The sequence below is a fragment of the Rhea americana genome, unplaced genomic scaffold (assembly GCF_003343005.1).
Source record: "Rhea americana isolate MKP2758 unplaced genomic scaffold, rheAme1 scaffold_301, whole genome shotgun sequence".
NCBI lineage: Eukaryota > Metazoa > Chordata > Aves > Rheiformes > Rheidae > Rhea > Rhea americana.
Genome location: NW_028186426.1, coordinates 658245 through 680342, shown reverse-complemented (window position 1 = coordinate 680342; position 22098 = coordinate 658245). Strand labels below are relative to the sequence as shown.

The 22098-nt window shown below is 37.3% G+C and overlaps 1 protein-coding gene across 4 annotated transcripts; it reads left to right on the top strand.

Annotated features, from left to right (window-relative positions):
* Positions 1–6: 6 nt before the first annotated feature.
* CHEK2 (checkpoint kinase 2) lies at positions 7–21184 on the top strand. 4 transcript variants are annotated; one of them, XR_014896441.1, is made up of 16 exons: positions 7–543; positions 1128–1383; positions 2021–2145; positions 2395–2542; positions 3345–3435; positions 5412–5520; positions 7478–7531; positions 8236–8297; positions 8770–8869; positions 9355–9441; positions 10193–10356; positions 10577–10692; positions 12132–12217; positions 16930–17084; positions 20223–20303; positions 20958–21042. XR_014896441.1 is itself a non-coding variant. In XM_085309727.1 (16 exons), the coding sequence occupies exons 2-16, from the start codon at positions 1134–1136 to the stop codon at positions 21051–21053; spliced, it is 1674 nt and encodes a 557-aa protein (XP_085165853.1). In that variant the 5' UTR covers positions 7–543; positions 1128–1133; the 3' UTR covers positions 21054–21184. The 4 variants fall into 4 exon arrangements, 3 of the variants coding, with proteins under 3 accessions (XP_085165853.1, XP_085165851.1, XP_085165852.1); XM_085309727.1 differs by having other exon boundaries at positions 16930–17034; positions 20958–21184; XM_085309725.1 differs by lacking the exon at positions 16930–17084 and having other exon boundaries at positions 20958–21184.
* The last annotated feature ends 914 nt before the right edge of the window (positions 21185–22098 follow it).

Sequence of the window (22098 nt, the reverse complement as noted above, 5' to 3'; positions counted from 1 at the left end):
CAACATGCTAATTTTTAGGTAAAATTGCTGTGGTACCTACAGCACAGTAGAAATACATTGCTTGTAGTGTGTTTTTTGTTAGGGTAAGTAATGGCAGAGCTTACAGGCCTTGCCTGCATTTCGAAATGCCCCTGTATAGGCCCATAAAAAGTAGAAAGGGAGCTATTTTTTCTTTGTAACTAGTAAAAACAAACTGTAGCAAACTGGGAGAGAGACTAATTTGTGTTCTAGCTGAGTAGCAACCCACTTAAAAGGTGAGGTGTGGCAATGGCCTGGGGAAGCAGGTGAGTGGGCAGGTGGCCGCGGCGGCGCGAGCCCCCCGTCTTGGGGAGGGCTGGAGGAGCGCAGCAGCAGCCCCCCGCGCCCGCCGAGGCCGCTGGTGATGCACGGCTTTCCCTGGGCAGGAGGAAGGCATGATACCGCGGCTGACACACCGGCGCTAGCMGGGCGGGTTAGAGCCGCTTGCGGCTTCATCCTGTGCTGCCCTTGAAACCCGCTGCTGGGGCTGCTGTGCCTGTCCCCRAGTCTAGCAGAGTTTTGCAGGTAAACTTTTGTGGATTAACTATGTATAGATGTGGTTATTGCTGAATAGAACCTGTTTGAAAGATAGGTGTGCACGTTTGTGAGCTGCTAGCTGTGTCAAAGGAATCTTCAGCCACAACGCTAAACTGGCTTGCTGATGTGTTACATCTATCGGGTGCTTTCAGGRCCAACAGGAAGTACTTTGATTTTATAATTCTTTTCATTTTGTTACTTTTTCCCCCTTGTGTTTGGAGCTGCAGTGTTTATTGTTATGTCGGGGGTGCTTTGTTGGAGAGCACTGTGCAAACGTTCATGAAATGCAGCACGAATCCTGAAGATCCCAACTTAAAATTGGAGATTATGATGTAGTTGTTGCTTTAGAATCAGTAAAGGGAGCACCACATTCTTATTAAAAAAAAAAGAAAAAAAGTTACTGGTCAAAAACCTTGTGGATTTATGCACGATCCAGTCATACACGCTTTGGCTGAAGTTTTCCTTACYTGAGGACTTAAAATAGACATGAATCTGAATGGTACTGTGTATAGGCGATTGTCAGCTATTCTCACTTTGCTGTAGTAATTTCTCTTTCAAACGYTCTCTTTGAGGCCAACATGTCTCGGGAGACTGGAAGTGAAGCGCAGCAGTCTCAAGGTGCTCCACAGTCGCAGAGCGGTACCAGCTCCACTTCCAGTGGGTCGCAGAGCACTAGTCAGTCTTCCTCAAGCTCTGGGACACTCAGTTCTTTGGACACTGTTCCCACTCAAGAGCTCCCATCGATTCCTGAGGATCAGGAATCTGAAGAGCTGGTTCCTCAGCCTTGGGGTCGCCTTTTTGCACTTGGAAAAGGTTTCAGCAACTGTGGTATGTACATACTGTAGTAAATCTCTTGGTCCATTTGTTTAGAAAAACTTTGAGCAGCTTGGATGAGCCCTGTTTTTCGTTTTCAAAGTAGAAGCAAATGGGAGCTTGCAACAACTGCGTATCCCATAATAGTAATAAGTAATACTAAGCAGTAAACTAATAATTTATTAACAATTTAATAATGATGTAATAAAAATACTAAATAATAGACTAATAAAAGCCTAATAACAATAAATAAGCTAATAATATGAATAATGCTTTTACGTTAAGCACTGAGATATACAGCTTTCATGGACTTAGAAGAGGAATTCTGAAGTATTCATGTTCTTTGTTACTTGCTTCATTTTCTCTTTTGTAATTTATTTTGTTTATACATCATTCGAGTCTCTAGGTATTGCTGAAGGTGACTCTACTATTAATAAAGAGTTTATACTATGATTAAAATATTGTAGCAAGATAGAAGGTTTTCACAGTATGTGCTCTTGTCTGAATTAAAATAAACTTGATCATATCTGAAGAATCTTGTCTTTGTCTGTTATCCTACTTACTATCGTTTGGCATCATTCTGTAGTGCCAGACTTAATAACTTACTACAATTTTGTGTTCTCTCTCTGCTTTACTTTTCCATCCTCTACAGACTGCGTGAATGATGAATACTGGTTTGGAAGAGACAAAAGCTGTGATTATAGTTTTTCTAAATTAGGATTGTCTGAGACTGGCTTTTACCAAAACTATAGTAAGAAGCACTTCCGAATTTTCAGGGTAGGTGTTAAAAAGATTAACTATGTCTCTCTATCCTGGCATGATTCTCATTAAATCAAAGTTTAAATACTCTTCAGTGTTGACTCCTTTGACAAGATTCTTGACAATACTCTGTTAACCAGGTTTATGAARTAACATTAATACTGTCTGACTTCCTGAGCTAACAATAGTACATTTCTATAATCTGTCACATCTTTACGGTAATGTCTGTTTTCCCTGTTGTTATCTTTCTTGCATTTTCTCTTTTAGGAAATGGGTCCAAAAAATTCCTATGTTGCCTACATTGAAGATCACAGTGCAAATGGAACTTTCATTAATAGAGAACTCATTGGGAAAGGGAAGAAGCTTCCATTGACTCATAACTCTGAAATTGCACTGTCTGTACAGACTAATAAGGGTAAAATATACTGTAGTATAAGTAGATTTTTCGTGTGTTGACCAAGAGGTCCTTTCTACAGATTTGAATATTTTTTCTTGCAATTTGAGCATTTTTCCTAGATGCTGTATAGCTAAATCAATACCTGAGAATACAGTTATGATTTGATATTTTAGTACTCGCATAAAAATTCTCTGTATCTACCTCAAGCCTAGAAAAAATGAAAAAAGAAAATTTGAAAGCAGCTGCATCAAGAGCCACCATACCAAACTGTAAACTTTTATAGTTGTGTTCCTACTTTTGAACCCCATTTTTGCCTCAGTAGCTATATATGTGGTGGAGGAGCAGAGGAAACGACTATTCAAGGGAAGTGAAGAAAATGCTTACTTAAATATATGCTATATAATATTAAACGTTTCTCTTAAAAAATAGGAGGGTTGGTTTTTTGTTTGTTTGTTTTCTCACCAATGTGTTCTCTTCCTGATTGTCACTTCTCTTTGTTCCTTGATATGAGACTGAAGTTCTTGCCTGTTAATTTTATTGTTAAGTGTAGTGTTAACTGATTAACTGTTATTGTGTGGAATTTATACCCGAAATGTGACTAAGTACAGAACTTAAATTTTTCAGTAATAAGATCATCTTGTTAATCTTTGACTGATGTCTTTTCTAGCATCAATTATTTTTTCTTATATATTTATGTATTTTTTCTAGCTGGCAGTGTTTTCTTAGTTATGTTGTTGACTAAATGCTCAGAAAGAGTAGTTGTTCATTATAACAATGTTTAAGTTAATAACAGGAAAACGATCTCCACTCATCTTCCTAGTGTTTGTATTTTCTGATCTTATGGTGGATGATCAGTTGGGATTTCCTAGAGAATTCAGAGAGAAATATATCATGTCAAAGACTTTGGGAAGGTAAGCATCCATCTTTCCATAATACTAAGTGTTAATTTTCTTACAGTTTTCAGTACATTGTGCCAGAATTATGACCAATGTTAACTGAGCTGCTGTTTTAATTTTAATAATCCCACAAATACTCAAGGTGTTTTACAGGATAGTAAAACCCTGTTAAAAAAAAAAAAAAGGTAGATACCGTTTTTGATGTTTGCATAGCTATTTCACTCCTTCAGTGATGTGCAGCAATTCAGTTTGATAAGGACTGAAATGCTTGAATTTCACTGAAATTTCTGGGGTCAGTACAAGGATATCTGAAACTGATACAGGTTAATAGARACCATGAACCGTGTAGTATTAATTGCTTCATTTTACGTGAATGGTCTAAAGGTGATGCTATTTCAGATAGTGTTTTGTTTGCTCTGGAGGTAAAGGTGTCTTTCATAGAAAGAGATCAAACCGAAGATACTTTGTGGCACAGGGCACTTACTAAGACCAGAATATTGAGAATGATGATGAATACAGTCTTTGTGGGTGATTAGAAGATGCTTTAAGTCAGTAAATGATGTAATTACTGAGTTCATTGCTCAACATTTCAAGAAACCATTTTTTCCTTTGATGTAGTTACTTTCTTTACATGCAAGAATGTTTATGTAAGTTTACAGTTGTTAAAAGGAGGAAACTGGAATTTGAAAACTTTGCTGGAGAGGTTTCTTTTCAGAATACTGGAAAAATTGTAGTGTTAATGATGGACAGCCTAACGCTTAAAGCATGATCTTACTCCTTCAGACAAAATATTCTTTTCTGTAACTTATTTTAGAAATTGTTTGTTTTTGAAGTATAGCATTTCTAAAGTTATTTTATAAAATTGAATATAAAATGAGCTTATTCTTTGTTTTTATTTTGAAAGTATGAGATAGAGGCAGAAGGAATTAATTCTTCTTTACAGGCAGAGTAGTAGTAGTGACAGTAAATCTGAAATGTGGTAGACTATTCCTTTATTTGTTCCCCAAATAGATGGCTCTCTGATCTACTCTTTAAACTTTTGGCCATCGAGCAAAAATCCTTACACTGGATTTTAGCTCAATATTCCAATTTCAACTGTTAAATGATGAAATAATTAAAAATCAAATATGTGAATGATAACCCATGAACAAACCTGTTCTTTACAGCAGCTTAGTCTGGAATTGTAGCTTTAATTTTTCTCATTGGCTTGGGTTTATAAACTCCAATTAATTGGAAGTTCAAGTTTTTAGGAGATGAGAACAAAGTTTGTCAATTCTTAACAAGTTTTAACATTTTGTGTATTGTTGTTTTCAATGATCAGAAGTAGAAAAAAGAATGAGTTGTATGTCAGAATATAGCCTTCTGCAACATTACTTTTAAGTAATGGGCAGGCAAAAACAAGCCTTTTTTTTTTCCTCTTGGTGGTCACTGARGAATTTGGAAGCGTGATTAAGTAGAAACAAATAAGAGAATGATAAGTAAAGAAATCTGAATGGAAGATGCAAGGCTTTCTTTCCATAATATAGTTTCTACTACGTAGCAAAAAAGAAAGAAGAAAAAAGGGGAAAAATAGGTTCTTCCAGTATCTGTTCTTTGAATTTGGGCAGTCCTGTGTTGCAGGGGCCCTTTTTCTTCTCTTCTTCARTACAGAAAGTGTATAAATGCGTTTATGTGATGGAAACATTGACAGAGCTTGTCCTGGACATTCACTRATATTCTTTGTACAAACTAACGATTTGCTGTACATATTTACTCCTGCCTTTCTGAATTGGTGGTCCTCAACATCACTTACTATTTATATAGTGCCTTCTTAACTATTGAACATTTCTTGAGAAAGTTTTGACAACTTTAGTCAGAGTACTGGAAAGCAGTAGCCTCTAGTTGTATGTAGTCATATATAAAGTCAGTGCCTTTATTTTACATGTTCATACTTGTTACACAGATTTTGAAAAGTATTTGTAAGCATTAACAGAGCTGTGCTTTTCTATTAGTGGTGCCTGTGGAGAAGTTAAATTGGCGTTTGAGAAAAGTACCTGTAACAAGGTTGCAGTAAAGATAATCAATAAACGGAAGTTTATGGCAAGTGGTATTAGAGAGGCAGTAAGTATTTTTGTTTGTTTGTTTGTTCATTTCTTTTGTTCATCTTGGAGTAGTCCTGAAATATCTGGTAATGTCTCTCTCTGACTCCCTAGGTGTCCTCAGCTAACAAGGTTTTTCTTACTGTGTCTTTTGCATCTTTTGATGCCTTTTGATCTTACAGAATCCACTGAATTCTGTAGAAAACGTTTTATTTTTCTTTGAACACATTTCATTATGCTCATATTTTCAGACTGTTTATAAATGTGGTATGTGCAAAGGTGAAGTGGGTAGAATCTTGTGGGATATATCTTCTAAAATACATCAGAAATGTACATCATTAACCCATGGAGTCTGACCAGAGATTTACAGACTTTTTTTTTTTTTTTTTGATTTGTTGTAACCTCATTAGTTGTTTATGTTGTAAACATCATTATTCTCCACCATTCTCCATCATAATAATGTTTAATAAAATTTTATGAAGCTTTTTGGGAAGGGCTTTTCCTGTGTCTAGTCTTGTAGCAGAAGCCTGAGTTTGAAGGAGAAAAAATGTCAAGTGGCTGTATTTCAACAGATGGGAAAGAGATCCAGACAATTTTTCATCTATTAATTTATTTAATTATATTCATTATAATAAATYGTAAATCTATTATTTAATTATATGTAAGGGTATAGAATAAATTCTGAAGCAAAATACATTTAGAGGTGAAGGTGAACCGAAAATGGAGTGGTGTAATTTGTGTAGCTGTGTATTTACAAAGTTAGATCAAGCTGGAYTAGCCTGATTATTTAAGAAAATTGACTTAAATGCACAGACACAATATGCCGAATCTATTCAAACTTTGACAAAGCGCTTGATAGGGTGCTGTGTAAGAAATTACTACTTAATCTGAGAAATATATTTTTGTAAGGACAAAAATTCTGAAGTGGGAACATAGCTGGCTGAGGAAGGGATACCAGGAGGCTTCACTGGGAGGGGAATTAGTGGATGGAARTGAAATTACTGATGGAAGTTTTCAGAATTTGTCTTGAGATTAGTTGTAGAAGATTATTTAGAAATCAATGCACAAAAAGTGAGAATGTACTAATTTAACTATTTGACTATAACCTGAAGTCATGTTGATGGACAGGAGGATTGTAGCACTGTGTAAGAAGAGCTGATGATACCTTTGTGAGCTGGAGCAGTAAAAATTAGATAAAGTTTAACAGACAATGCAAGGCTGTATATCTCAAGACTAGTGACATTTTTTGCTATAATCTATGCTTTTCCTAGTTTAGAGGAGGAAGTAAATATAGCTATTTGTAAATGAATTAGTAGCATCAATGTGATTGAAAACTGCTAAATGCTATTTTGGAGAATTTCTAGTAAAGATTAAGAAATGCTGTTATGAATTATAATTATTAAGAAATGTCATTGTACAAAGCAAGATAGAACCTCATCTGGAATGTTATGTACAGAATTGGTCATATGTCTTCAAAGATGATTAATTTAGATTGGAAGAAGACCAAGGAAGACTGCTGAGATGGTTTTACTAGTCGAGCCTAAACCATGTGTTAAAAGAGATTAGAAGAACCTGCTTATGTTACCTTGCAAAAATAAAGGCTAGGAATGAGTAGCATTTATTTTTAGGGGTAGCTCAAATGCGAAGCAATGAGGCAGGAAAGCTGTTTAAGCTAAAGRACAATACTGATACATGCTAGTCAAGATTAATTTTTTAGCAAGGAAATTAGGTGAAATTTTCTATTTCTTAGTAAAATGACATGTCTTGAGCAATATCTTCCTACAGATAGTGATGGCAGACTATTCAGTTAATTCACAGAGGGCACTTGATCAGTTAAGGAGAAAGGTTATATGTTATGATTGCTTAAAGTAGCAAGGAATGTGAAACAATTGCTTTTCTGGTACTGTCTCTTACTTATTAAATGGTTTATTTTAAAACATCRCTGTCTTACTCTGCATGATCTTTGATTCTTTTAATAGAACCCAGCTTTTAATATCAACACAGAAATAGAGATTTTGAAGAAAATAGATCATGTAAGTGTTGCTGTACATTTTGATTTCTTTTTGCTGCCTACTGTACTTCTCTAACCCACTCACCTTAGCATAGTAACTAATGTACAATTTTGCTGTAAATAAGTTCAGTGAAAACTTTTAAGTAAGCTATGTCTTAACAGACTTGAGATTTTTAAACCTTGAATAACTGAGATGTAAATTTGGGAGGAAACTTCAGTCATGTTTCTGCCTGAACAACTTTTGTAGATTTTTTTCCTTGATGCATATTTTTTGTAAACATTGCCAGATGACCAAACATAAAAATTACATTTCCCTGGCAGGTGTTAGGATTTGTATACCTTCCCTCCATTTTTTTCCAAAAAAAACTTTTTTTTTTTTCCTTTTGCTATGTGGAAAGTTTATGTAATTTAATTAACATTCCCTTTAAATGCAACATTGCCTATAGAGAAAATATTGAGAGTTTAGAAACTCACGACTGGAAAAAAAGAAGGGTGACTGGTGAGTTGAAGTTACTGCAAATCTGATATTTTTCTGTGTGGAGGTACAGGGGAGAAAACAATGGACTTGAATGTTTGCCAAAGCCTGGGATGCTAGTGCATAAGTGTTAATTTAATTGGTGCAGTTAAAATAATACTGAAATAGCAAATTTTGGATGATACAGTYGTTAGCTTTTACAAATGATTCTGCTTTCTTGTCTGTCTGTGTGTGTGTTCCCCTTTTATTAGCCTTGCTTAATCAAGATCAAAAACTTCTTTGAAGCAGAGGATTACTACATTGTTTTGGAACTGTAAGTAACTTATTTGAAAGCAAATGCATGAAATGAAACATTTTTCTTAGCCATAAAAGATGTGAAGTCTGTTTTCTTTTTTCTTTTGTCTCAACAACTGTCTGAAACCTCTGTAAAAGTTATGAACTATGATAATCAGGAGAGTGATCCTTTCACACTTTAAAGTGCATGGGCAGTTGCCCACCATGCTGTTGCAGATTGCTGCTACTTTGATTCAGGATTGTAAAAGAAGGTTGATCCAAAGAAGGTTGATCCAAAGTGTTGAAGCAACTCCCAGTGAAGACTCAGAAGACAAGGCTTAATTCAGCAGTGCATAAACTGTGTTTAAAGCATTGCTCAGTCATTTTCAGAAATTAAATATATTCTTTCTCTTTCACTCAAATAGCCAAATTATTTTTTTGATTTTAGTCTTGCCTAATGAGGTGGATATTCTGCAACTAATATAGTGACTTGTTACTGGCTTCTCCTTTAGGATGGAAGGAGGAGAATTGTATGACAGAGTGTCAAGACCAACCAAAATGAAAGAGGCTACTTGCAAGTTGTATTTTTATCAGATGCTGCTGGCTGTAAAGGTATGTAATCATGAATTCTGCCAAAAAAGTATGGTTGCACATATGCATCACTTCTGAAATGTGTGTAAGCAATCAGTACAGTGCTCTTCATAAGCTAGTTTAACAAGATTTTTTACCTCATTGCAGCCAAAGAACATTCAAACTCTCATAGCTGTTGAAAACAGGGCTTGTTTTCTGAAAGCAAGCCATGCTCATTCATGGCAGGATTATCATGAGATCTTTAGCAATGTGTGGGCAAAGAGTCGTCATTGCAGTCACCTTCAAAAAAAAAAATATATTGACATTTGAAGCATGATGGTTTCTAAGTTTGTTTTTTCTTTTCATTTCTTTAAAAAATGTGAACTACGTCGCTTTAAATCCATGCATGCCTCTTAGACAGGCATTTCAGTTATCCTGCCATAGCTATCAGAAAGATTGAAAAGCTCACATCATAAAAAAGATAGTAGTCTGTCTTTTGATGTATGTGTATATTTATATATATTTAGTACCTTCATGATAATGGAATTATTCACCGAGATCTAAAGCCAGAGAATGTGCTACTTTCATCTTCTGAAGAAACATGTCTTATAAAGGTAAGAAATTTTAATTTCTTTCTGTTTATTTAGAAATGTGAGAATACTCCTTGCCATTCTTCTCAATATTTAGTTAAACAGAACAATAAGAAGTATTATGGAATTAGTCATACAAACTATGAAGTAACCTAAAACATTATCAATATTTTATAAACTTAATTTTATTATTATGGATGTTTCAATTGATACGTTTATGTGAGAACAACTGAGAAATTTTGTGCCTAATATCTTGCATAGCACTTAACGGAGTGCGACTTTAAATTTAGTTGCATTTTTTTTCAATAAAATATAAAGTATTGAATCACAGACAGCAGGTACACAAATTTCTAGGCTGTTTGGTGACAGAATGTTTTTCAGACAAAGAAATGAATAGATTTGTGCATTAACTGCTTATTTTTCAAGTAGTCTCTTTTTAATAAGGTAGAAGATCTTTATCTTGAGGTCTTCCATTTGCATTGAAATCTGACAGCAGCTTTTGCTAGTGCTAAATGTGATCCAYTGTCATATTCCTCCCTCCTACTCTCCCCTTCTCAATTGTTTTTTGCTGACTTTTTAATAATGGTTTAGGTAACTTTGCTTCATAGTCACGTACTGGAACTTCGTCTTGGAAAGCAAGAGACTTAATATTACCTCCTGAGATAYTGATACTGAACATTGACATTGTATTAATTTGACATTGATCATGTATATGATGGGTTGTAGTACAATCAATCCTAATATGTAATATGGTGTTACTATTTTTAAATACAAGATTACAGATTTTGGACAATCCAAGATTCTTGGAGAAACTTCTCTTATGAAAACATTATGTGGTACTCCCACATATCTTGCTCCTGAAGTTCTAAATTCACTTGGGACTGCTGGATACAGCCGAGCTGTGGACTGTTGGAGTTTAGGAGTTATTCTTTTTGTATGGTAAGAAATTGCACAGCTTTTACCTTGATTGGGTAGTCATTGACATATACGGCTCAAGACTTGGCAAATTTTGTATATTTATTAGGAAGCACATGTATGTTTAAAAAAAAATACATGTAAAAGAGGCTATGATAGCAGATGCTTTAAAAAATATGATTTTATTTTTTCATCCACTATTGCAAAACTTGTGGTGTTTAACTTGTTTTCTTCTTTTATATAGCTTGTGTGGATATCCACCATTTAATGAGCAGAATACTCAACTGTCTCTGAAAGACCAAATCACCCGTGGAGAATACACATTTATTTCAAAAGAATGGAAGCATGTAACAGACATGGGTATGACTCCATTACAATGGCTACCAGTGTATTTAGCTCTTTCATTATATTTCTTTCTCTTTAACTTYTTACCAGCTTTCAACTGTATGGAACATTGCACACTGATACATTCTTTTTAAGTTGTCCCTTAAAGCAAACATTTCTCTTTTGTTCAGATTTGAAGTGTTAGAATGAGCAAATAAATTTTTCTGAAAGAGAAGTTACCTACAAGTATCTCTCTTAGTAATTTTTAGCATTATTAACTCTGAAAGTATACAGCTCTTGGACCCATATGTCTCTTTTGCATCCTTTACTTTTTCTTCTGACTTCATCAAGTTGGTCTGCAGGCTTTGCCTTGTTTAAAGAGTCTTTTAAGTTTTGAACAAAAAATGCCGGGAGTCTAAGGAATGTGGGTTAAAATTCCAAGAAAGAAATGTTAAGAGTAATTTTAAGCCTGAAGTGCAGAGTCTAGCACCTTGAAGTATCAGTCACGCTTATGGAATCCATTGTTAACTTTGACCCTTAGCTAAGTAGCCTACAAAGCTAAATGATTTTTTTTTGCACAGCATAAACTAAAATGGTAGTTACTGTCTGCATGCTTTTTCTTTTCAGGACATTTTATATGTACAAAATAGAGTACTTGCCATGGATAACCCTGTATATATGCAGAGGTGCTTCTAACAAACGATGTGATTACTATATAAACTTATTCTAATAAATTTACCAAGTGTAACCCCTTCCTGAATTGTTTGAAGCTTGTCCAATAATAAATGGGACATATTAAAGCATGGAAAGTATGTTAAGGTTGTAAATAGTCCTAAACGCCTATGGATGTTTAACTTCGGATCTTGTTTTGTAGGCATCGTACACTGAAAAGTAAATCTTGCCAATAATCCTTTATGGGAGTTTGGGAGTAATTAAATATGACACAAATACTGTATTTTTCACAGTGTTTACAAAATAATTCCCTATGAAAAGGAAATAACATGTGATCTTGTTAAGCATACGTCTTGGCTCTTCTTCCTCTGTGAGAGGAGTATCCATCTGAGAAGAAGAGAAACTTGTTCTTTCCAAGACACCATAAACTGTTATTACTTCTCCAGTAACAGGAAATAGATTAAACTATCTTTGCATGTCCACAGTAATGTTGAAGCTTTTAGGAGAGTATTGAGCTTCCTGTGCATGCACAGAACATGAACTGTGGTAAATCTAGAGGTAGCTTTGGTATACTGAAAGTGTTGAATCGTGTGTGCACATGATGAAAAATGACTATAGTCTGTGGTTTCCTATGCTTTGAAAAAAGAAAAATGATCTACCCAGCTAGTATTTTTCAGCATCACTGTTCTGAAGTGCCATTAAGATGCATTACTGCACAAAGCTTTGGCATACGCAATATTGCATATTGCTTATTTTCAAATTATGAATTTATTGATTGTATGCCAACCAACTCTTCTCATTAGCTCTGGACCTTGTGAAGAAGCTGCTAGTAGTGGATCCAAGCAAACGTCTGACAACAGAGGAAGCCTTAGAGCATCCCTGGCTTCAGGTAGGAGTTGAGCCTTTGTTGAACTACAGCAAAGCTGCTTTTTTTTTTCTGAGAATAAATTCTTAATATAAACTCAAAGGCAGCTGAATTTTGTTAGGTTTTGTTAATACCATTTGTTTTGTCTCTGCAAGGAAGCAGGGGAACTGTGGCTACTTTGGTCACCAGAGATCTAGGTATGCCAGATCCTGCTTCTGTGGAGCACACCATGAAATGGATACAATAATGGGCACTTGATGAGAACTCCAATTCTGTAGCTTCATGGTAACTTCAGGTCAGAACTTAAGTCTGCCTGCCTGTAAGCACTCTCTGACAGTAGACAGCAGGAGAGCAACTGCCRTTCTGCACTTCTCACAGGCACTGCTGCCTGCCTGCCAGCTGGCTACTGTTCCTGTGAGACTAGTGGTATCCTGCTGCCTACTTATGGAGGGAGAAAAAAAGTAGAAGGCAAGGCTGTGTGTTTGGGAATTGTTTGCTTCTTTCATTGGCATTGTCAGTGACATGCAGGAGGAGGAGCTGCTACAAGAACCCAACCTGTAGGATGACATTAACCCAGATACCCTAGCCACCACTTTCCTGTTGGACAACAGCTGTAAACCAGAGTGAACACTTTGAAGAGACTGCTGCCTTTTCTCTCTRCTGGAAGCCAGATGATCTTACAGCATTTTGTTGTGTGTCAAAGAGTTTGTGGGATGAGGCCTTCTCTCTGTCAACCCTCTACGCAAATACCTCATCTCTTCCTTACAGCATGTAAAACCGACTTGTTTCTTTGCTCTCCCAACAAGCAAATCTGCACACAGCTTTCTTCCTATTCCTGTTCTTAGGTTTTCTTCTACCTATGGCAACTACTCCCTCTGCTGCTTTTTATTGCATTTGTCTTTTTGATCCCTTTCCTTGGCATGTTCCATGTTCCTTTTGAACTGTTACTGCTGCTGTTCCTAGTCTTGCAGCCTTGCCTGATGTCCAGTGCCTTTTCTCATTGTCCTTTTCCCAACTCCTCCTTTGCCCTCCACCTTGTCATGGTATCTCCACATGTAGAGTAACTTCCTCTCTTTCCAAAAGTGGTCACACTATTCTTAGTTTATGTCTGGTCCCTTTTCTTTTATTCACTGGGTACTGCGACATCTTTACGGCTTAACTGTCTACTAGCACTGCAGTTCTCATGACTTCCTATACCCTCTCTGCACAGACTGAGGGCATCTTAACCAATCTGACAGCCTTCTATGATGGAATGACTGGCTGGGTAGATGAGGGGAGAGCAGTGGACGTTGTGTACCTTGATTTCAGCAAGGCTTTTGACACTGTCTCCCATAACACCCTCCTAGATAAGCTCAGGAAGTGTGGGTGAGATGAGTGGACAGTGAGGTGGATTGAGAACTGGCTGAAAGGCAGAGCTCAGAGGGTCGTCATCAGTGGTGTGGAGTCTAGTTGGAGGCCTGTRGCTARYGGTRTCYCCCAGGGCTCAGTACTGGGTCCCATCCTGTTCAACTTTTTCATCAAYGACCTGGATGAGGGGATGGAGTGCCTCCTCAGCAAGTTTGCTGATGATACCAAGCTGGGAGGAGTGGCTGACACACCCGAGGGCTGTGCTGCCATTCTGAGACCTGGACAGGCTGGAGAGTTGGGCGGAGAGGAACCTCATGAGGTTCAACAAGGGCAAGTGCAGAGTCCTGCACCTAGGGAGGAATAACCCTAGGCACCAGTACAAGTTGGGGGCTGACCTTCTGGAGAGCAGCTCTGCAGAGAAGGCCCTGGGAGTGCTGGTGGATGACAAGTTGACCATGAGCCAGCAATGTGCCCTTGTGGCCAGGAAGGCCAATGGTCTCCTGGGGTGCATTAGGAAGACTGTTGCTGGCAGGTCAAGGGAGGTGACCCTGCCGCTCTGCTCAGGCCTGGTGAGGCCTCATCTCGAGTACTGTGTCCATTTCTGGGCTCCACAGTACAAGAGAGACATGGAGCTACTGGAGAGAGTCCAGCRTAGGGCTACGAAGATGATCAGAGGGCTGGAGCATCTGCMCTATGAGGAACRGCTGCGAGAGCTGGGCCTCTTCAGCCTGGGGAAGAGAAGACTGAGGGGGGGATCTGATCAGTGTGTGTAAGTACCTTCAGGGAGGATGTCAAGGGGATGGAGACAAACTCTTTTCAGTTGTCCCGTGTGACAGGACAAGAGGCAATGGGCAGAAACTGAAGCACAGGAAGTTCCGCCTGAATGTGAGGGGGAATTTCTTCCCTGTGAGAGTGACAGAGCACTGGAACAGGTTGCCCAGAGAGATTGTGGAGTCTCCTTCTCTGGAGATCTTCAAGGCCTGCCTGGATGCAAGCCTGTCTACCATGCTCTAGGTGACCCTGCTGAGCAGGGAGGTTGGACTAGATGATCTGCAGAGGTCCCTTCCAACCTTACTGATTCTATGATTCTATGATCTTTCAACCTTGACCAAATGATTACCTCGTGATACAGCCTGGCTCATGCTGAAATGTTACTACTGCCTGCGCTGAAACCTTTGGCAACAACCACATGAGGTTGTATAGAAGAGCTTTTTGCTCTCATACAAAAGGCTCTATAATAAAGGCAGCCTGGATCCTTGCTGAGTAATATCATTCTCCCAGACTAAAACCGTAGTATTTTATGACTGATCCCTCTTCAGTAACCTCTAACGGAATATTACCTTTTCAGTAATATTCAGATAAAGGAGAAGATCTCAGATGCTATGTAGAATTTGCTCTCCTGTTTTCATCTGGAAGAAGGCACTACACAGTTTGTATGATGGCTATTCTCTGGTTATTCTACAGGTGTTTATCTTTGGATCCTGTTTTATAGGCATTGTGCAGTACTGAAGAGTTCTTTGGTCAAGCCTGTCTGGGTCCTGTTCTAGCCAATCACCGTTAGTTAAGGAGTGTGTCAGGAGCCCTCCACTCCTGACACCTCTGGCCTTTCTATCAAAACATTTGTCTCCTTTGCAGGAAGAAGACGAAATGTTGATGTTCAGAGAAATAGATTTCAGTAGTCCTAATGGTAAATACCAACAACAAGCTTCTCATGGTTTATACTCTGGAAGACTTGGAATAGGCAGAACTTGCAAATATCTTCCTGGAKCAACACTATAGACTGGTGGTCAAACACAAGTGATAGGTACAATTCTTTCCACCCATGTGCTAGTGCATCCAGCATGTTGCAAGTCTGCTRCTATATTTAATATTGGCTTCTCTGCCACATATTCTTTCTTATCAGCCTGCTGGCTTCCGTTGCGGGCTCTGGCACCACTTCAACAACAGAGGTTAACAGGCTTCTCTATCTTTATTTTTGCAGAAGGATATTGGTCTTAACGTAGTCATGTCCATACTCTGGTCCTGCTTCAACATCCTTTGCATGCCTCCATGACCTGGTCAGAATTTAATGGAAAATCCCAAATCTCTGCAATTTTTCCTCAGCAAATAAAGCCCAGTCTGTATCTGTAGCCTGTAGCTATTCTAAACTTTTAGACCTTTAGTCTCTGCAGAGATGGCTGGGAGAAAGAAAAGAAGGGGGGRAAAAAAAAAAGCTTAGAGTATTCTGGTGAGCACCTTCTTTTACTACAACTGACAGCTTTTGCATCCATTCTGAGATACATCTTCCCAGATGCAACCCTGTCTAACATGCTCTAGGTGACTCTGCTGAGAAGGGAGGTTGGACTAGATAATCTCCAGAGGTCTCTTCCAACCTTACTGATTCTATGATTCTATAATTCTATGATTCTCGGAATCAGGATGCAGTTTTTGGAGACTAAGTCTAATTGTGGTTCCTATAGGAAGGACCTCTTCCTTTGAACTCTGTAAGAGAGACACACTCTTCATCTTTTTTGTGTGGGCAGGCAGTGCAGAATCCTGCAGATGTGGTTCTTGGCAGGTGTTTGGGAGCCCTGAGTAGGAGATGATAGTTGCCTTGCTTCCTATTATAGTCTAGTTGGGTTTGTGGGAGGTGGTCTTTACTTTTTTATTAACTTTGGCACCACAGAGGTGACTACTGAGCCTATGAGGTTTCTTGGCTAATTTTTACCTCAGTAGGCTGAATGAAAGTCATGCAGTCTGCCTCTGAGCCACACAACAGATTCTGCCTATTCATGCTGTGCATAGTGCCRTTCATATTTTTCCAGTGGGAATAGGAGCTAGTATTAAATGCTTAGATAAAGAGCCTAACAAACAGGGTGGAGTGATGAAGTATCATTCTGTGCTCAGCCGTTGGCAGTTTTCTGAGACAGAGAATGCATTTGGACCCTTGTTTTTGAGAGTCATTAACTTGTCCTAATTATGCTGCTGGGCATCAGAAAATTCTTCCTGGCATCCTGACTTTTAACTATCTTAGTTTGTGTGCAAATTTTACATAAAACAAAAATAAGAATGGTCAAATTGGCTGCAAATTCTTACATCTAGATTATCATTCTGAGCAGGATGTGTTACTGGTAAGTCACGTTACACTGATCTTAAGATTCAAGGGTATGCATAAGATAGTGATTCAGACAAGCTAAGAAACTGAGATATTTCTGTATGTAAATAGTTTTTAGCATCTTGATTTATGTATTGCCTTGGGCAGAGCTCTTATTGACACGTATAATTTTGAAGACAGGACAAAATTTCAGAAGATACCATACTTGTAAATCCAAGTATCATTAGGGTTCAGATGCTATTCTTTAAACTATTTCCCTTCAAGGGCAGTTACTAAGAGTATCAGTTGTTTATAGGTGATGTACACTGCCTGCTTGGAAGGCCGACGTCCAGTATGTTCAGTTCTAGATATCACACACCTTGAATACTACCACCGAAAGAGCTACTTCAGTGCTGTTACTGTGAGTAGTGAGGAGGAGCTACTGGCTCCCCACTCCCTCTTGCATTGTCTGTAAGTATTGTCTTTAAAARTTAGTACAGAAAAAAGCAGCAGACACATGCTTTGCATGTATAGCTGATGCATGTTAACCCTCTAGAGATTTTGGATCCACTAGAGAATTTTTCAGCTATTAAAAATAAGCATGTTCTCCAAAGAAACCTTAACTTCTTCAGCTTTTATCTAAACCAGTAGGGCTCACATATTAGTGTTTCAAATACGTGTGCTGTTTGCTCTATTTTTTGTTAAAATCAAAAGCTTTAAAGCTTAATGGGCTGCTCAAATCTGAGTACTGTTCATTGGAGATGCCTTATCTGTGTTTGAGTTATCTGAGGTTTCCAGCTATAACTTCAAGAAATCTGCATTAGCAAAATAGTTACATAGTTAAGCACTTTTCAAAGGCTTGTAAGCCATAAATTGATGTCTGTGCCTCTGAAATTTTTACCATGATCTTTTGAATGGGAAAAGATTAGTTTAGTTGCGTGCACCAAAAAAAAAAAAAAAAATCTGTTGTTTGTTATATAAGTGAAAATATTTATCTTGCCTATCGAATTCAAACTTGGCCAAAGTCAAAACATACAACACTGGAAAAGGAAGGTCAGTCCAAATTCCATATAAAATAAACTTGATGTTCGCRTCAGAGCCTTTTTGCAGTACTTAAGATCATACATAAAGCAAAAAGGGAGATAACTGCAATACACTGTAGCTTTGAAAAAGAACCCTCCCTACCTTTGCTACCTTCCCCTCCCCCCAAAAATGTTAAATCTTAGGAAAATCTTAGGAGTTAGAAGATCCTTATTTCTAATTGTGTCAATATTGGTGAATGTCCCATTCACTTCTGAGTTTACCAGTCTTTGCAGTAATGATGGAATGGATTTATTACACAACCTGTTAGCTTCAGTCTGCTGTTTAGAATAAAAATCTGTTTTTGGTTCTAGATCAGTTGTTCAATTGGTGCACATGCTGTCATTGTTCAATCTCAGCCAAAGGAAATAGCCTGTATTAAATCGCTATGAATATCACACTTCAGTTAGCCCTGGGAAAGGTTTAAAGACTGAGTTTCAGCTTTGAAATTCTGATTTAGGGTTTGCAGGAAATTAATCCATGGTAACCTATTCTAATAAAACTGCTGCAGGAGAAATCACTGAAACTAAAGAAAGAGATTTATTTTTAGAACAGGGAGTACTATGCCAACTAGACATCTTTTTGGCACTCATTTCCTGTTTCCCTGATACTGCCCAGCATAGACCGTGAGCACCCTGGTCACTGGCTGCTGAACCAGAACTGGTTCTATATGCTTTTTCTCTTGAAACTCTTCTGAATTTCTACTAAACTTGCTGCTCCCAACAAACAATCTGTGCTGCCTTTCTGGCAATGCTTCTGCAGTCAGGCCTGTTTATGCACAACTGGGACTAATAACATCCTTAAGGCCACTCCTTTCCAAGCACACTTCTCCCAGTTGTTCTGCCTTCACTAATGGCAGCTTCTGGCTTACCATTTTTGGTCTGATCTGGTAAACAGAGAATGAACTATACATCCAGTGTACTACTGTAGCAATATGAATGCTCTATGAATGATACCTGTTGATAAACATTTAGTTTTTTTAAAAGGGTRACTTCACTTCAGCAGATGCTTGTCTCAAACATGAATATTTGCTTTACAGATGTCTCCATTTATGACCTTTAATATGTTATATGGACTAACTGATGTTAAGTGTAACTATGGGGTATTTTTTTAAGATACTATTTTGTTTGAAATATTTTTGTAGGATATAAGTGTTTAAGTTAATTTTTTTTCCTACTTGTCGTATACAATTTTTCCTCGAGAAGGTGAAAACCAACTACATTTGAGGTACTGGTGAAGTCAAGCTAGTGGAAATGAAAATACTCTGTTAGAATGGGAAGTCATTATGAGAACAGAATGTGAGATTATAAGCAAAACACATGGTCTTTCAAGAACAATTAACTCTGTTTTGATGAAACCAGATCACAAGAGCTGATAAGCCCTCTTCTGATAAGGTTTTGACTTATTTTTTTTTCTCTTTGCAAACTCCTAGCTTATGTTCTGTTGCTTCAGTGTTATTGTACTTAGTTGAATGATAATGTAATTTTATCTTGGCTAGTATTAGCTAAGTAGTAGTTATTGAGGGAAGCTGTCTCTTWGTAGAATAAAATAGAATTATTTTTTCTTAACAGTGGTATACAGAAAACACCTCAAAATTCTGTTCTGGGGCAGATTAGGAAGGTGTTAATTTGGGGGAAAGAGAGGGGTAGGGAGGTTGTATTAAAAGTTGACTGTTACTGTTGAAAGTCCTTGAGAGTGTTTATTCCTGAAAGTATCTGTTAGCTAGTACATTATTTTCTAGAAATTATATGTGCTCTAAATTTTCCCTGGGGAATAAAGCAGATGTTTCAAAGGACCAGCAGAGAGCTTGAGTTGATCTGCGGCTGATCATGCTTAGTCTAATAGCCACAAAACTAGTGCTGTGTCAACTGTGTTCAGTTCAGGATGGAGTCGACACTTCTTTTCACAAGGACTGGTTTCTTAAGCCTTGGACTAATGAATGGATTGTGACCCCTGTTGTAGTGTTCCATGGCAATTTGGGATTAGCAATACACATTCTTTCTCCTAGTGCTATATGATTCTCTCTCTCTCTCTTTTTTTTTTTTTTTTTTAACGGTGGTGGTGGTGATGGTGGAGGGATAACATCCTTTTCTCCTTTATTCATTCATTCCTGTTATTACTATACAAAGATTTTTTTTTCCTCTGTTTTGAGAGCTGAACTAGAAATAATTGCTGTGTGATAACACCTACATTTGACTCTACATTAATATAAAATAACGTGTTTTCAGTATTCTTCATGAACAATGATGTATTTGACAACTGTRTTCAAATTGAATTTTTCAATTTTCATATAATCATCAAAAATTGAAGTAGATTGGATTGAGTTTTCTTTAGGAATATGTCAATGCCATTATTGATTTTCTTGAAATAGCTAAGTCTTCAGTGTCTAGTGTTAATCTTTAGTATGTGTGGTTGCTCAGTATCCTGGCAAGGTATTTTGAAAAACCTTAATTGTTGATACAYGATTAAACAAAATGTAGACTTTTCCCTTGAATATTCCATGTACTGGAGTTATAACCTTTTTCACAGGATGAGGATATGAAGAGTACCTTTCAACATTTACTTGCTCAAGCAAGTGCCACTATGAATCCACCACAAACGTCAAAAGTGGTATGTATAACATTATTTGAAGATTAATGCTTGATGCATAGAGAAACTAGATTTGAAAGTAATCTATAATAAGAAAACCAAATAAATTTCCAGAACTTACTGTAGAAGTGTGCATGCTGGCTGTATGTAGTAGTCTGCTACGTATGTGATCTTTGCTTTCTGAATAGAAGCAATGGACCTTTATGCTTTGGCAAGAGACTTAGCTTAAACATACAGAAACAGTCTCTTAGGCATTAAAGAATTCATCATATATTTAAAATCAATTACATGAATATGTATATTTTGATGGATTCAAGTTATGGATGCTTAACATCCAAGCAAAAAATTCTCATGTTAGTGAAAGTTCAGAAATGGTATTATGACATTACTAGACACTGGTTAGGAAAATTTTAAGCACTAGTGAAATATAAAACTGATTTTGTTAAAAGACTGGGGGCAGTGGAAGCAGGAAGAGGAATGAAGGACAGTGTATTATGTAAGAAGGATCATATATGATTAGATAGGTCGTAAGAGAGAGCTATTTGTTAGTTGTGCTGCTGTTTTGGTTAAAGGAAGGAGACTTTATCCAACATTTGTAATTTTCTAGTAGGCATGACAATCAGGCTCTGTCTTACCTGATTAATATAGCCATCCCCTGCTGCATCTTTCTTTTAGCCAACCACAACTAGAAAGCGTCTCCATGAAAATGAGGAAGAATCTGGCTCTTCTAAGCGTGCTGTTCCTTCTTCGTCATTTCAGAAAATGAGGTGAAAAAAAAGAGAAATTGACTTTTGTTAACTGTAGCTTTAGTTTATATAAAGCAGGCTTTTTATTTTTTAAAAAAATCTTGGAATAACTGTTGAAGTTGCAATTGATAATAAAAATAACTTTGTAAGACTGAAGCGACTAGTCTGTGTATGCATGAGAACCTACACAAATAATCATGCTGCGGTTCATCAAGCTATCTCATTTGGGGAGAGTATCAGGAAAACTAGTATCTGTTTCTTGCATGAAGTTACTAAAAAATTTTAGGCTACTTTCATCATCACCTAAGCCCTTAGTTATTTCTGTTCCAGTTTCTAGCTTAGGTGTGAAGATGATGCTTAGTGTACTCAGAGGTAAAACAGGAATACTAACTTTGCTGAGCTCTTGCCTCAGCCATAGTATTAACTGTAAAATGCTCCCCACAGGTCTCTGAAGAATCTTACTTACAAAGGGAACTTTGGTATGTGAAGGAYTGTGAGTAGAGCAGATGTAATTGTCAAATTATCATACCTGACATAGCATACCTCTTTTTGTTCCACAGATCCATCCTGAAAAAATATTAGGGACTAATCTTGTCATGCCTTATCAGTTCTGAATAAGTACTGATGGAACTTGTGGCTCTCTGGACTCCATATAAAGGTTAATGCTAAATAGTGTGCTGGCATACTCCATAGTATTGTGTTCTGGGAAGTGGTCAATAGGCCTTCAAAGCAAAGGTTATCATCTACATGTGGGTGCTATTGGTCTCTTCTTGAAAAGTGTGTACTGTGCTTGTTTGCCTTAGGATGGCTTGAGTAAGAAGAAACATAAAAAATGATGTAACAGATGGGTAAGTTCCTTCTTCTGCAAGAGAAGAACAAGGAATTGAACTGAGAGACTACGTATAATTTGCTGTCTGCTGAGTGAAAAAGTTTTTGGACTGTATACTTACTACTTCAGGGCATTAATTCCATTATTTACTGAGAGTCAGGGAGGAATTTAGTAGCTTTGTTTTAAAACATGCATTTTCTGGTTAGAGGCATTTACTGTAAATGAATTTGGAAATAATAAA

What these genes read in the sequence shown, in the direction of transcription:
- CHEK2 (XM_085309727.1), top strand. Translation starts at nt 1,134, where the DNA reads ATGTCTCGGGAGACTGGAAGTGAAGCGCAGCAGTCTCAAGGTGCTCCA. An exon ending in ATGTCAAAGACTTTGGGAAG is followed by an intron (nt 3,436 to 5,411) that starts GTAAGCATCCAT and finishes CTTTTCTATTAG; the next exon opens with TGGTGCCTGTGGAGAAGTTA. An exon ending in AAGAAACATGTCTTATAAAG is followed by an intron (nt 9,442 to 10,192) that starts GTAAGAAATTTT and finishes TTTAAATACAAG; the next exon opens with ATTACAGATTTTGGACAATC.